Source organism: Diabrotica undecimpunctata, chromosome 4 (genome assembly GCF_040954645.1).
Source record: "Diabrotica undecimpunctata isolate CICGRU chromosome 4, icDiaUnde3, whole genome shotgun sequence".
Lineage (NCBI taxonomy): Eukaryota > Metazoa > Arthropoda > Insecta > Coleoptera > Chrysomelidae > Diabrotica > Diabrotica undecimpunctata.
This window is the reverse complement of record NC_092806.1, coordinates 72024490-72037363: the sequence shown is the minus strand read 5'-3', so window position 1 is coordinate 72037363 and position 12874 is coordinate 72024490. Positions and strand designations below refer to the sequence as shown.

General features: G+C 30.9%; 1 protein-coding gene across 1 annotated transcript in view; it reads left to right on the top strand.

The window, feature by feature from the left end:
* Nucleotides 1–4147: 4147 nt before the first annotated feature.
* The window catches only part of LOC140438272 (retinol dehydrogenase 11-like), a 34006-nt gene continuing 25279 nt past the window's right edge, over nt 4148–12874 (top strand). The window contains exon 1 of the mRNA XM_072527965.1: nt 4148–4428. Within this exon, the coding sequence (XP_072384066.1) occupies nt 4287–4428 (142 nt within the window). The 5' untranslated portion in view covers nt 4148–4286. The remainder of the gene's footprint in view (nt 4429–12874) is intronic.

The window sequence follows — 12874 nt, the reverse complement described above, 5'->3', positions numbered from 1 at the left end:
TGTCTGAAAGCTACAGTCGGCAGCCCCGGTACCAGACTCGGGTGCCGAAGGCCAATAACCTACCCATCTTAGATTTCATTTTTTTACTGAAACTTCGGTAGAAACAAACCGGACGGATCAATTGTACATGATTAAATGTGACAGAATTAAATAGGTATAAACTAAGTTTTGGTGAACACCATAACGAAATCGGAGAACTCCTAATATACAGTGGTATAAGAAAATGAAAGTCACAAGAACGGAGTGGGTCTTGTACTCAGCAAACAAGCCAAAAAAAGCCTTATTTTATGGAAACCCATTAATGATAGAATTATGACTTCTAGATCTTATACCAGATAACGCAAGATAACAGTGATTCAGTGCTATGCTCCCACGAACATATCTCCCCCCGAAGATAAAGACATTTTTTACGAACAACTACAACAAACAACCCAACAAGTAAACCAAGACGATATATAAATAGTGATGGGCAATATTAACGCTAAAGTTGGAGAATACAATAATAACTTAGAAACCGTAATGGGTAAACATAGCCTGGGAGTGATGAATGAAAACGCAGAGCGTTTTACAAATTTTTGTTCCAATCATAGCTTAGTTATTGGTGGAACCATCTTCCCACATAAAAATATCGGGTTACATGGACTGCACCAGGTCATATAAAAGAAAATCAAATAGACCACATCGCCATATCAAAAAGATGGAGATCATATCTTCTTGTTGTACGTAATAAAAGAGGAGCAGACATCGCAAGTGACCATCATCTTGTAATCGGTACCATGAAAATCAAGATGGCAAAAAACAAAATCACGCGAAACACCAACAGACCAACATACAATCTAGACAAATTAAAAACGGCTCTAGGACAACAGATGTTTAGGGAGGAACTCCAACTCAAAACAAGAGAACGTAAAGTAAATAGCTGGGAAGATTTGATTTGATAGAAATAGCTGAAGATAAACTGGGTAAAAAGAGAAACATAGAAAAGAATAAATGTCAGACGAAATTTGGAATATTATCCAGGAAAAAAACAGCAAAAGAAAGATATTTTGCTAGCAAGAACTGTAGAAGAAAGAGCGAAACGACAACAAGAATATGAAACAATAAATAAAGCAGTTAAAAGAAATTCAAGAAAAGACAAAAGGAGGTGGGCTAAAGAACTGGCAAAACAAGCTGAAACAGCTGCACAACACAACAGAACTAGAGAGCTATACCAAATTACTAGACGACTAACAAAAAATGGGCCCAACTGTTCAAACATTTTAAGATCCAAGACAGGCGAATTACTAACTACAACAAATGACTAAGTAGAGAGATGGAATGAGCATTTTCAGAAGATGCTAAGCACGCCCAGGAAAAACGCAGATGAAATTGTCGGAAACTTTTAGAATATAGACTTGCGTATATCTTGAAAGGCCCCCTTCCAAAACGAAAATAATAACAGCTATCAAATCTCTGAGAAATAACAAGTCTCCGAGAATCGATAACATTGCTGCCGAAATACTTAAAACTGATCCGCATCTAACTGCTGAACTTTTACTTCCCATAATCCGATATGTGTGGAAAACAAACCGCATTCCAGCGAGCTGGAAAGGAGGTAACATTATTAAGCTTCCAAAAACAGGCAACCTCACACTGTGCAAAAATTGAAAAGAAATAACCTTGCTTACCGCAATAAATAAAATCTTCACGACCATCATACCTAAAATATTAACAAACAAGATTGAATTTTGATCTAGTCAAGCAGGCTTTAGACCAGAATCCTGCTGCATAGACCACATTAATACTGTGAGGGTAATAATGGAACAATAGGTTGCATGAAATACACCTCTATACATGGTTTTTAATGTATGGCGAAATGCAGCATGATACATAATGGAATCAACAACGACGAATTTGACACACTTATTGGAGTCAGACAGGGATGTGTGCTTTCTCCATTTGTTTTTAACATAGCAGTAGGCTATGTTTTCTCCAAACTAGACTCCGACACAAGAGGAATACAATGGACGTTAACCACACGCCTAAGCGATCTGGAATACGCCAACGATATCTGCCTGTTAGGACAAAGGTTCCAAGGTTTGGCTGATCAATTGGAAACTCTTTCCACTGAAGCCAATAAAGTAGGTTTGAAAATCAATATTAGTAAAATCAAACCAATAAGAGTAAATGAAAGAATTAACACGCTATGTTCTATCAACAACATGCAGATTAAAAATGTGGAAACCTTTACGGATCTTGGATGTGTCATAGCAGAAAGCCTAGATACAGAGGACGATATTCGTATGAGGATGCGAAAAGCTTGACAAGCATTCATCCTGTTTGGAAATCTAGCGAGTTTACTACAAAGACAAAGATCCGCATATTCCAGTCAAATGTCGTGTCTGTTGTACTCTACGAATGTGAAACCTGAAAATTGACAAAAACCCTTACAGATAAACTGTAGATCTTTATTAATAAATGTCTACGACAATTTTTTCGTGTTTTCTGACCTAATATCATTAGAAACGAAGTTTAACTATACCTGACCGAACAAAAAATGATAGAACATCATATAAAGTCCAGAAAGTGGGGTTGGATTGGTTACATACTGAGAAAAAATAATTCCAGTATTGCAAAGATTGCCCTAGAGTGGAATCCCGAAGAAAGAAGAAAAAGAGGTCGCCCAGTACCATCTTGGAGAAGATCCATCATGGACGAGATAAGAGGATAAAAACATTTTTTAATAATTTGTTTAAAAAGTGTTAAAATAAATAAATAACAATAAATAAATAAATGGGTTGCCATGAAAAATTTTCCATGGAGACAATTTTTCCATTGAGAAAAATCTCAAATTTATATTTGAGATTTTTTATTTTTAAATCAATGAGTAGAAATAATAGAATAGGTTATTTTTTTTTTATAAAATCTATTATAAATAAATTATTTACTAAGGTTATTGAAATAGTATATTTTTATTATAAATATTTATATGTTTTACAATAAAATTTAACTCAAATATTACTATAAAACTCAAAAATACTCAAAAAATAAAAAACTGCAATTTTTTTATACAAATTAGATGGTTTGTTTAACAATTTAATTATTTAAATAATACATATTTGTAATGTACGCAAAAAGTACATATAAATTAAAAAAAGAAACGTCGAAATCCTTAAGCAGGAACCAGAGATACAGTTAACAGCACCTTCCACTGCTTCCACGAGTTTCAAAGCCGGCCGATTTTGAGGACCACATTTTTGAAGCTTTGTGGACGATTCCATTGAAATGCAATCTTTTTAGAATTTTGCACAATAATATTCTGTAGCATGTTCTTTCAGACGACCCTAATAAAATCTCTTAGTTGCTATAAACAGAGCTACTATCAATTTTTAAAAAAGGGACTAACTTCGTCCCAAATGGTTTTGGGTCAACTTTTTTTTTTTAATTTGTAAAAAAATGCAGACAGTCTAAATATGAAAAAATTATTTTTGAAGGCAATGGTTAAAAAGTTATTCTTATAATTTTTTAAAATAATATCAAGAATATAAATCTTCTTCTTTTAGAAGCTATTCGTATCATTACCATAACTACATAATATTCAGTTATATTGTTGAAAAAAAATGTAATTTGGGATAAACAATCTACATAACTTTTAAACTATTTGACCGGTCGATTTGAAATTTTGATCATGCTTTAAGCACCGCAAGACCCAACATTATATGTAATATAACTACTGTTATATTCATAAAAAAAAAACAAAATTTAAGACTTATTTTGCAACTTATGAAATGATTTATAAGTCTCTTACTTTCAAATGCTTCACTTTTTGCTGATATATGAAAAAAGCGAAAATTTACCGTCTTTAACCTTAATTTGGTAATAAATAATTAAGTCTAAAAATTCGACTGCAGGAAACGTATAGATTCTTGTTGTAGAGGCCCATAGTACTCAAATCAATTGTCGTTTGCCTGCGAGTGTTAGTGTCACGATAAAAAGCTGATTTCCCTGGGCTATTATTCAGGTTATGAACTAAAGGTTTAAACTTATCTTTTATTTTATTAGACTTAATATTATTATATTATGTCTAGAATGATATAATTTTTATCAAAATGTTTACATTAATGATGTATCCGATAAAATTCGTATATATTTCTTTCAACAAGGACAAAGGTTGCGAGCATATTTTACGATATCGGAACATTTAAATTGTTATCAATAGTATTGTTCATTAACAGTCACTTGTATGTCAGTGTCATGAATTACTTCATTGTGTGTTTATTTGTGGTTTAGTTTAAAAACGGCTAAATATGGCACTTGCACTTACTATTTTAATACCGGTTCTAGTCATTTTGGGTATAATAAAGATCTATAATATATTGAAAGCAAAGTCATGTTCTAGTAAAGTGTCTCTAGTTGGAAAAGTTACAATAGTAACTGGTGCCAATACAGGTAACTTCTATTAATCAGTATTTTAATGTTAGTAGCATAGTATAATAGGGTTATTTTTAAACAATATATTATGTAAACTGTTTTCAAATTGGAAGTCAAAAATTTCATACTTAAAATTGTATTCTACAATTTGTGGTTTTTACAAATGAATTTATTAATACTAAACTCAAACAGACAAAACTTTGCAAATCGGATCGTTATTATATATATATATATATATATATATATATATATATATATATATATATATATATATATATATATATATATATATTGATTTAGAGTATCAGCAATCGGTTGCTGATACTCTAAATCAATATTTAAAACAGTACGGTCGAAAAAATAATTTGAAAAATATATATATATATATATATATATATATATATATATATATAGTATAATGTAGTAACTCATAAATCATATTTTTAATCCTGAACTTACGTGTTGACCTTCTTTATACAGGGTGTTTTGGGTTATTCATCTTTATTAAAAAAATTGACTGGTGGAGAGAAAATTGATATCACATCCATTTACAAACATAATATCGTAAAACCTTTTGCACACAAAGAATAGGTAAAATTCTTTCAGAAATTTACAGTGAAATCGAATTTTCGAATTTCTAAATACAGATTGTTCACAAATGATACGCCATTTCTTTAAACTTCAAACCATAATAAGTCAATAATTTTCAACGAAATACCCTGGATTTTATAATTTTAGTGAAAAAAGAAATCAGTTGTCTTTCAAATTGTATTAGAGTTGACTGAGCCTGTTGCCAGCTCTTCGATATAATCAGAAGTGTCAAGAAATGATGTTTAGTGTGCTATACTGAATGCTGAGAAAAAGAAAAATGTAATGAAATTATAAGTTTAGGTGAAAATACTTCACCTCGTAGCAACAAGAAACAAACAAAGAAGGCAACTTAAAGTAGGAAAAAATGAATTCATTTAAATAAACGGTAAGGAAGTCAAAGGAGTTCTAAAAATTGCAAATCTTCGCGTATACCGGGTGAATTCACAGTTGAAAGCAAATAACTTACTGAATTGAATATGCTGCAATCACACTTTCCAGAAGTAACCTGCGAGTCTCTTAGTTCATAACATTTAGATATATATATATATATATATATATATATATATATATATATATATATATATATATATATATATATATATTATTGTGATATTTAAAGTCTTGGTGCGCCAAGCAATAATTAGCTAATTAATTTTTTTGATTAATTAAAATTATTTAAATGATATGATTATTACTCTATCACAATTTTAATTCTTTTATCTCAGGGTTAAATTCGTGCTTCAATATCTATGCTATTACATGTGAAAGGTAAGGTCCAGAGAATACCGGAATAATAAAAAACACATATGATCTAACACTATATATTGAAATAAAAATAATGAAATAATTCACACTCAAAAGTTTTCAATAAACAAATCTCATATAAGGATTCTCAAAATTTTGTTCTCCGTACGTGAACAATCAAAATTAATGGTACAAACAATATTAATTGAAATCTCAAAATCCCAAACTATTCTAACTCTCCTAATCAAAATATTTATATCCTTTCCAAATTACGTGTAAAAATTGTGTTATCAATAAAAGAAAAAAAACTGCAGAAACAAAATATCTCTCTCTGATGATGAGTGGTCCAAATCCTTGTTCCTTGTAGACTATATTATCTCCTCTCAACCGCTCCCTATGTAATCAGCAATCGTACAACAGATTGTTGCAAGTATATCGTCCTTAATGATCTCCTTCAAAAGCACAAATCATTCAAATTATGATAGCCTTTCTCCTCTCGATAAACTGAATCTCTCGTTGGCCCGAGTGAAAAATGACTCTTGGAATATCTTCTCTTTACGATAAACTGAATCTCTCGTTGGCCTGAACAGTGACTCTTGGAATATAAGTAGGAAAATATGACTTACAATATTTTGCTGCTCCAGCTTCTGTCAGATACACTAACTCCACAAAAACTCACTAACATTCAACACTACTGCTTGCTACTTCTCAGGAACCGCCAGAGAACAATCCTTGTTCCTCTTACAGATTTGGAAAACCAACTGACCTTTTTCTCTCTCCTCCTCAATCTCGCTAAACTTTTTCGTACATACCTATCCCACCTTTTTCAATCTCCGCCAATTAAAACTCGTCACAATTCCCCCATTTTTTCATTTCGATAACAAACAAATTTTTACCTATAATTATAAAATTTCCTAAAACTTATTTACAAATAATATTTTCTATAATTCTTAAAAACTAACAAAAACCTCTATCTAAAATCTCTTCTATTTGTCCCTAATCACTGCATTAATGTATTTTGGAAAACCCCGTTCAATTGTCTTTTTGTTTTCACTTAAAACTATGCGGGTCACTCAAGTATAACAAAGAAATAATTTATGCAAAGCTTACTTTTTGTTTGGTACAGGTAATTCAAGAAATTAATAACTTTCCTTCTTCGAAATGTTTGTTGGATATTATTCTACTTATCTGAATTATTTTAATGTTATTGAATTTTGAAATATTTTTAAACAAACCAATATTTTTCTCGATTTTACATATCATAACAAATCCCCGCCATTTGATCTGCCGAAAACTCTTTGTTAAATTTGAAAAATGACAAAAGTTTTCTAGGATCAAATTATTTCACTATGTTATTAAAATCTACTTATGATACTGACAAATGTCGTGAATGTTAAAATACCCCGTATATTGCCTGTCTTTATACGGGATTGGATATATTTTCGTTTTAAATTTTTCCAAGTATTTTCCCTTAAAAGAAAGTTCATAATTTTTAACCACTTGATTTACTTTATTAACAAAATCTCCATGGTTTCCTAAAATCTTCTCTATTTCCTTCTCCATGTTTTTTCCACAATTTATTTTTCTTTCATCCACCTTTTGTTCACATGTGTTCACTGTCCATAATACTTCTTCACAAAATTCTGGATTCTCGTCCATCAGTGCCATTTTTTCTTCTGTTTTCTTTTTATCCTCTAATTCCCTTTGGTATTCCGAGCACCATGTTTCTATTCCTTTCACTTCTCTGATGATACCTTCTTTTTCTTCCTGCTTCCATTCTGTTTTATCGTCGGTTGCCAACAATTCTTCTGTACCTTCTATTTCCTGTTTTTCTCTGGTCTCCATCTTATTTTCCTGCTTTCTTTTTGAACTCTTCTTCTTTTTCTTCCTTCTCTTTTTCTTTTCTGTTAGATCTTGTTGTTGTACTTTCGGTTTATCCTCTACAGTCATATCGATTTCTTTGCGTTTTTCCTGTGCATTGATCCTTCCAGAATTTGTTTTCCTATCTGTTTGCTTTTCTTCTCCTGTGTTGTCTGGTTCTGCTCTGATTTCCAGTTTATTTTCCGAAAAATTTATGGTGATATCTTTTTTCCTCAATTCATCAATTCCCGCTATAATATCATGATTTAAATCTTCAATCACCACACATTGCATAATATGGAATTTGTTTCCCACTCTTATCTGTACTCCCAAGCCTTCGTTTACTGTCGTCAAATTTTTATTGTTTGCACCCACTAAATCAACCCTAGGAATCTTATACACAAATCTGTCCAAATTTAATTCTTTTACTAGTTTTTTATTGATTAGCGATATCTCCGATCCAGAATCAATCACAATTTTAATCGCTTTATGTTTTATAAATGCATCTAAAAATATTAGATTAGAATTAGAAATTTGTCTGTCGTTGCCTATTGCTACATGATTCATCTCCCTTCTATTTTGTTGTTGGAAGCTCTGGTTATTTCTATCGTCCCTTTGTTCGTTAGTATTCCTATTCGGAGGATTTTGTGCATCTCTATTCCTGTTGTGATTTTCATATGTTCTCTGTTGTGTGTCATTCCTGTTATCGTAATTTTGTTGTCTATTGTAATTATTGTAATTTCTCGGCCTATATTCGTTTGTTGATCTGGGATGTCGGTTTCTCTGGTCATAATTTGATGAATACCTTCTTTCCGCTCCATTATATTGGTCATGTTGTCTTCTATTTCTCATTTCTTTTCTTTTCGCTTCTTTTAATTGAAGGAATTGGCACAAACTATCAATATCTTGATAGTTTCTCAAAATCACGTGATCTTCCAACGTTTCCTCAAAATGTCTGCTGATCATTTCTACCAGCTGTTCGGTAGAATATTTGTATTCTAAATATTTTGAATTGTTATATATCTGCAAAGCATATCTTTCTTCAGATATTCCCATTTTTTCGTGATATTTTCCATTCTGTAGCTCTTGGTTGATTTCTCTCTGTTTATTTTTCCCCCAGAAATAGTTGAGAAATTTATTTTCAAAATCTGTCCAATTTTCAAACTCATCTTCCTTGCTTTCATACCATAACGCTGCTCCTTCTTTCAAATGGTTTCTAATTGTTTCTTTGCAATCGTCAAAATATCTAATATGTTGTAATTTGGTTTTCAAATTTTTGACAAACGGTACTGGGTGTGTTTTCCGAATATCCCCGCCAAATTGTATTTTCGCCTCGCTTGTTCCATGGATGATAACTTCTTTTCTCTCTACCCCTCTTAGTTCAATTTCTGCCATTTGTTTTTCATTTTGCTTTAATCTTCTTTCTACTTCCTTCCTGTCTTCTTGTAGCGCATTTTCAAATTTTATTTCTAATCCCTCCAAATTATCTTTAATTCTCATTTCTTGTTCTTTCATATTATTTTTAATTTCATTAATCTCTTCTATTTGTTGTATCAGTTCTTTCTTTATCCCCTCAACACATCCTTTAATTTCCTGTTCATAGTTTTCCAGACGCTGCTCTATATTTCTCATTGTTTGTTTTGTTTCCCGTTGGTTTTCTTGTTGATTTCTATCCATTTTATCCATTTTCTTTGATGTTTCATTTTGGTTTTTCTCTATTGTTTGTGTCTGTATTTGCATTAGTTGTAATATTTTCTCTATTCCTGATAATTCTTTTTTCTCCTCAACTATTGTAACATTTCCTTCATTATCCGATCCTTCTTCAACAATTGTTTCCTCTTCTCTGTTATCCTCCTTCCTTTCTTGCATTTTGCTTTGACTCCTTGTGGTCGACATGTTGTTTCTTTTTGTTAATGTTTTTGTCCCCGCCAAATGTGAAATTTTACAACACTCTATATGTTTCAGAACACGACAATATTTCTCCCCAAATGTATTAAATTTTCACGACAAATATCAAATATGCAATCAGTAAAATTCAAATAATTCAAAATAAATATCAAATGTACGATTGGTAAAGAAAATAAAATCAAATAATTCAATAGCAGTAAATATCCACTAACTACGATCAATCAATAAATCAAATTTATATTCCCTGGAAAAATTGTCAAAATACTTTCAAATTCAAATTCCCTCAATGTTATATGTTTTTATCTCTGGATCACCTGTACTTATTCCAGATCTCTTTCCCTTCCTTCAAATGTAAAGCTGCGATATTTTCAAGCCCCACGTTTTGGAAGCCAGTTATTGAGATATTTAAAGTCTTGGTGCGCCAAGCAATAATTAGCTAATTAATTTTTTTGATTAATTAAAATTATTTAAATGATATGATTATTACTCTATCACAATTTTAATTCTTTTATCTCAGGGTTAAATTCGTGCTTCAATATCTATGCTATTACATGTGAAAGGTAAGGTCCAAAGAATACCGGAATAATAAAAAACACATATGGTGGTCCAAATCCTTGTTCCTTGTAGACTATATTATCTCCTCTCAACCGATCCCTATGTAATCAGCAATCGTACAACAGATTGTTGCAAGTATATCGTCCTTAATGATCTCCTTCAAAAGCACAAATCATTCAAATTATGATAGCCTTTCTCCTCTCGATAAACTGAATCTCTCGTTGGCCCGAGTGAAAAATGACTCTTGGAATATCTTCTCTTTACGATAAACTGAATCTCTCGTTGGCCTGAACAGTGACTCTTGGAATATAAGTAGGAAAATATGACTTACAATATTTTGCTGCTCCAGCTTCTGTCAGATACACTAACTCCACAAAAACTCACTAACATTCAACACTACTGCTTGCTACTTCTCAGGAACCGCCAGAGAACAATCCTTGTTCCTCTTACAGATTTGGAAAACCAACTGACCTTTTTCTCTCTCCTCCTCAATCTCGCTAAACTTTTTCGTACATACCTATCCCACCTTTTTCAATCTCCGCCAATCAAAACTCGTCACAATTCCCCCATTTTTTCATTTCGATAACAAACAAATTTTTACCTATAATTATAAAATTTCCTAAAACTTATTTACAAATAATATTTTCTATAATTCTTAAAAACTAACAAAAACCTCTATCTAAAATCTCTTCTATTTGTCCCTAATCACTGCATTAATGTATTTTGGAAAACCCCGTTCAATTGTCTTTTTGTTTTCACTTAAAACTATGCGGGTCACTCAAGTATAACAAAGAAATAATTTATGCAAAGCTTACTTTTTGTTTGGTACAGGTAATTCAAGAAATTAATAACTCTCCTTCTTCGAAATGTTTGTTGGATATTATTCTACTTATCTGAATTATTTTAATGTTATTGAATTTTGAAATATTTTTAAACAAACCAATATTTTTCTCGATTTTACATATCATAACAAAAAAATTGATATCACATCCATTTACAAACATAATATCTTAAAACCTTTTGCACACAAAGAATAGGTAAAATTCTTTCAGAAATTTACATTGAAATCGAATTTCTAAATACAGATTGTTCACAAATGATACGCCATTTCTTTAAACTTCAAACCATAATAAGTCAATAATTTTCAACGAAATACCCTGGATTTTATAATTTTAGTGAGAAAAGAAATCAGTTGTCTTTCAAATAGTATTAGAGTTGACTGAGCCTGTTGCCAGCTCTTCGATAAAATCAGAAGTGTCAAGAAATGATGTTTAGTGTGCTATACTGAATGCTGAGAAAAAGAAAAATGTAATGAAATTATAAGTTTAGGTGAAAATACTTCACCTCGTAGCAACAAGAAAAAAACAAAGAAGGCAACTTATAGTAGGAAAAAATGAATTCATTTAAATAAACGGTAAGGAAGTCAAAGGAGTTCTAAAAATGGCAAATCTTCACGTATACCGGGTGAATTCACAGTTGAAAGCAAATAACTTCCTGAATTGAATATGCTGCAATCACACTTTCCAGAAGTAACCTGCGAGTCTCTTAGTTCGAAACATTTAGATATATATATATATATATATATATATATATATATATATATATATATATATATATATATATATATATCTATATATATATATATATATATATATATATATATATATATAATCTGAAACATTGTCTAGTGATCTAAATATAAAGATTTATTCCGTTTTCAAAATTATAGCCAAGTAGCGTCTTTCACAAGAAAAAATGAATGTCATTAATTATATGGCAAAAGAAATTTGAATGTTGTTGAATGAATTATTTTTAGCTTAAGAGATAGTATGTGTTATCTTATTAATATTTAAAGAGCTCCTTCTGACGATATAGAGATATTTGTAAACAAACTTTACTCCTGTCTAAATTATTGTTCTAAACATTTTAAAACCACTATTTTATGCGACGATTTTAAAATAAATTCATTACAACACTATGTTGCTTTCAAATTAATATTCACACAAAACATCCCTTATTGATTATTGTTTGAGTGGTCGCCAAAATCCACTATCCGATGTCTTGAGGATTAGTCGATTTCAACAAAATTTTTACTTCCTCCCCGTCCGAATCAGTCGGCTGTTACCATTGGTTGGACTAAGTTGTCCACCCTTTCGAGCATGGACTATGTAAAGAAAAGGGTTTCTGCATCTGTTTACCTAACTAGTTTTAACTACTTTTAATGTAAGTATTTTACACATATTTGGTAACTTATCAGTCAGAATTTTACCTTAAGTGTTTTGTCATTTTAAAATTGAAATAGAGTTTTAGGCTTTTTCAATGATGATGGTCGGACTAGATCGAAAACGTTTTCAAGATTTCTAATCCTTGTTCATAAATTTTTAAAATTATTTTAATAAATAATATACCATTATACACAAAAAGTTCTTACTTGCATGTAAGTTTTTTTAAACTATGGTATGTTGACAACCCCTAGGATTTTTCCCTTTTACTTCTTAAGGAAACATCTTTTTTTAAGCTAGACAACTCATCTGTAACTGGTTTATTTCATTGTTCTGATTGAGCCTGTATGATCGAAAATAATTTAATATTATAGACGTCTTTGATGCACATCGGTTTTGTTACGCAAGTAGTATCATCTTGTTAATTCTGAGGAATAAGGAGCTACCACACGATGACCAATAATTAGCACCAGCAAATAGTCCAAAGAATTGTTGAATTAGGAACCAACATAATAAAATAAATCTAAAATCTTTAAATTATATCACAAAATATTTCATTGAAAATAACTGACACGAATGCAACT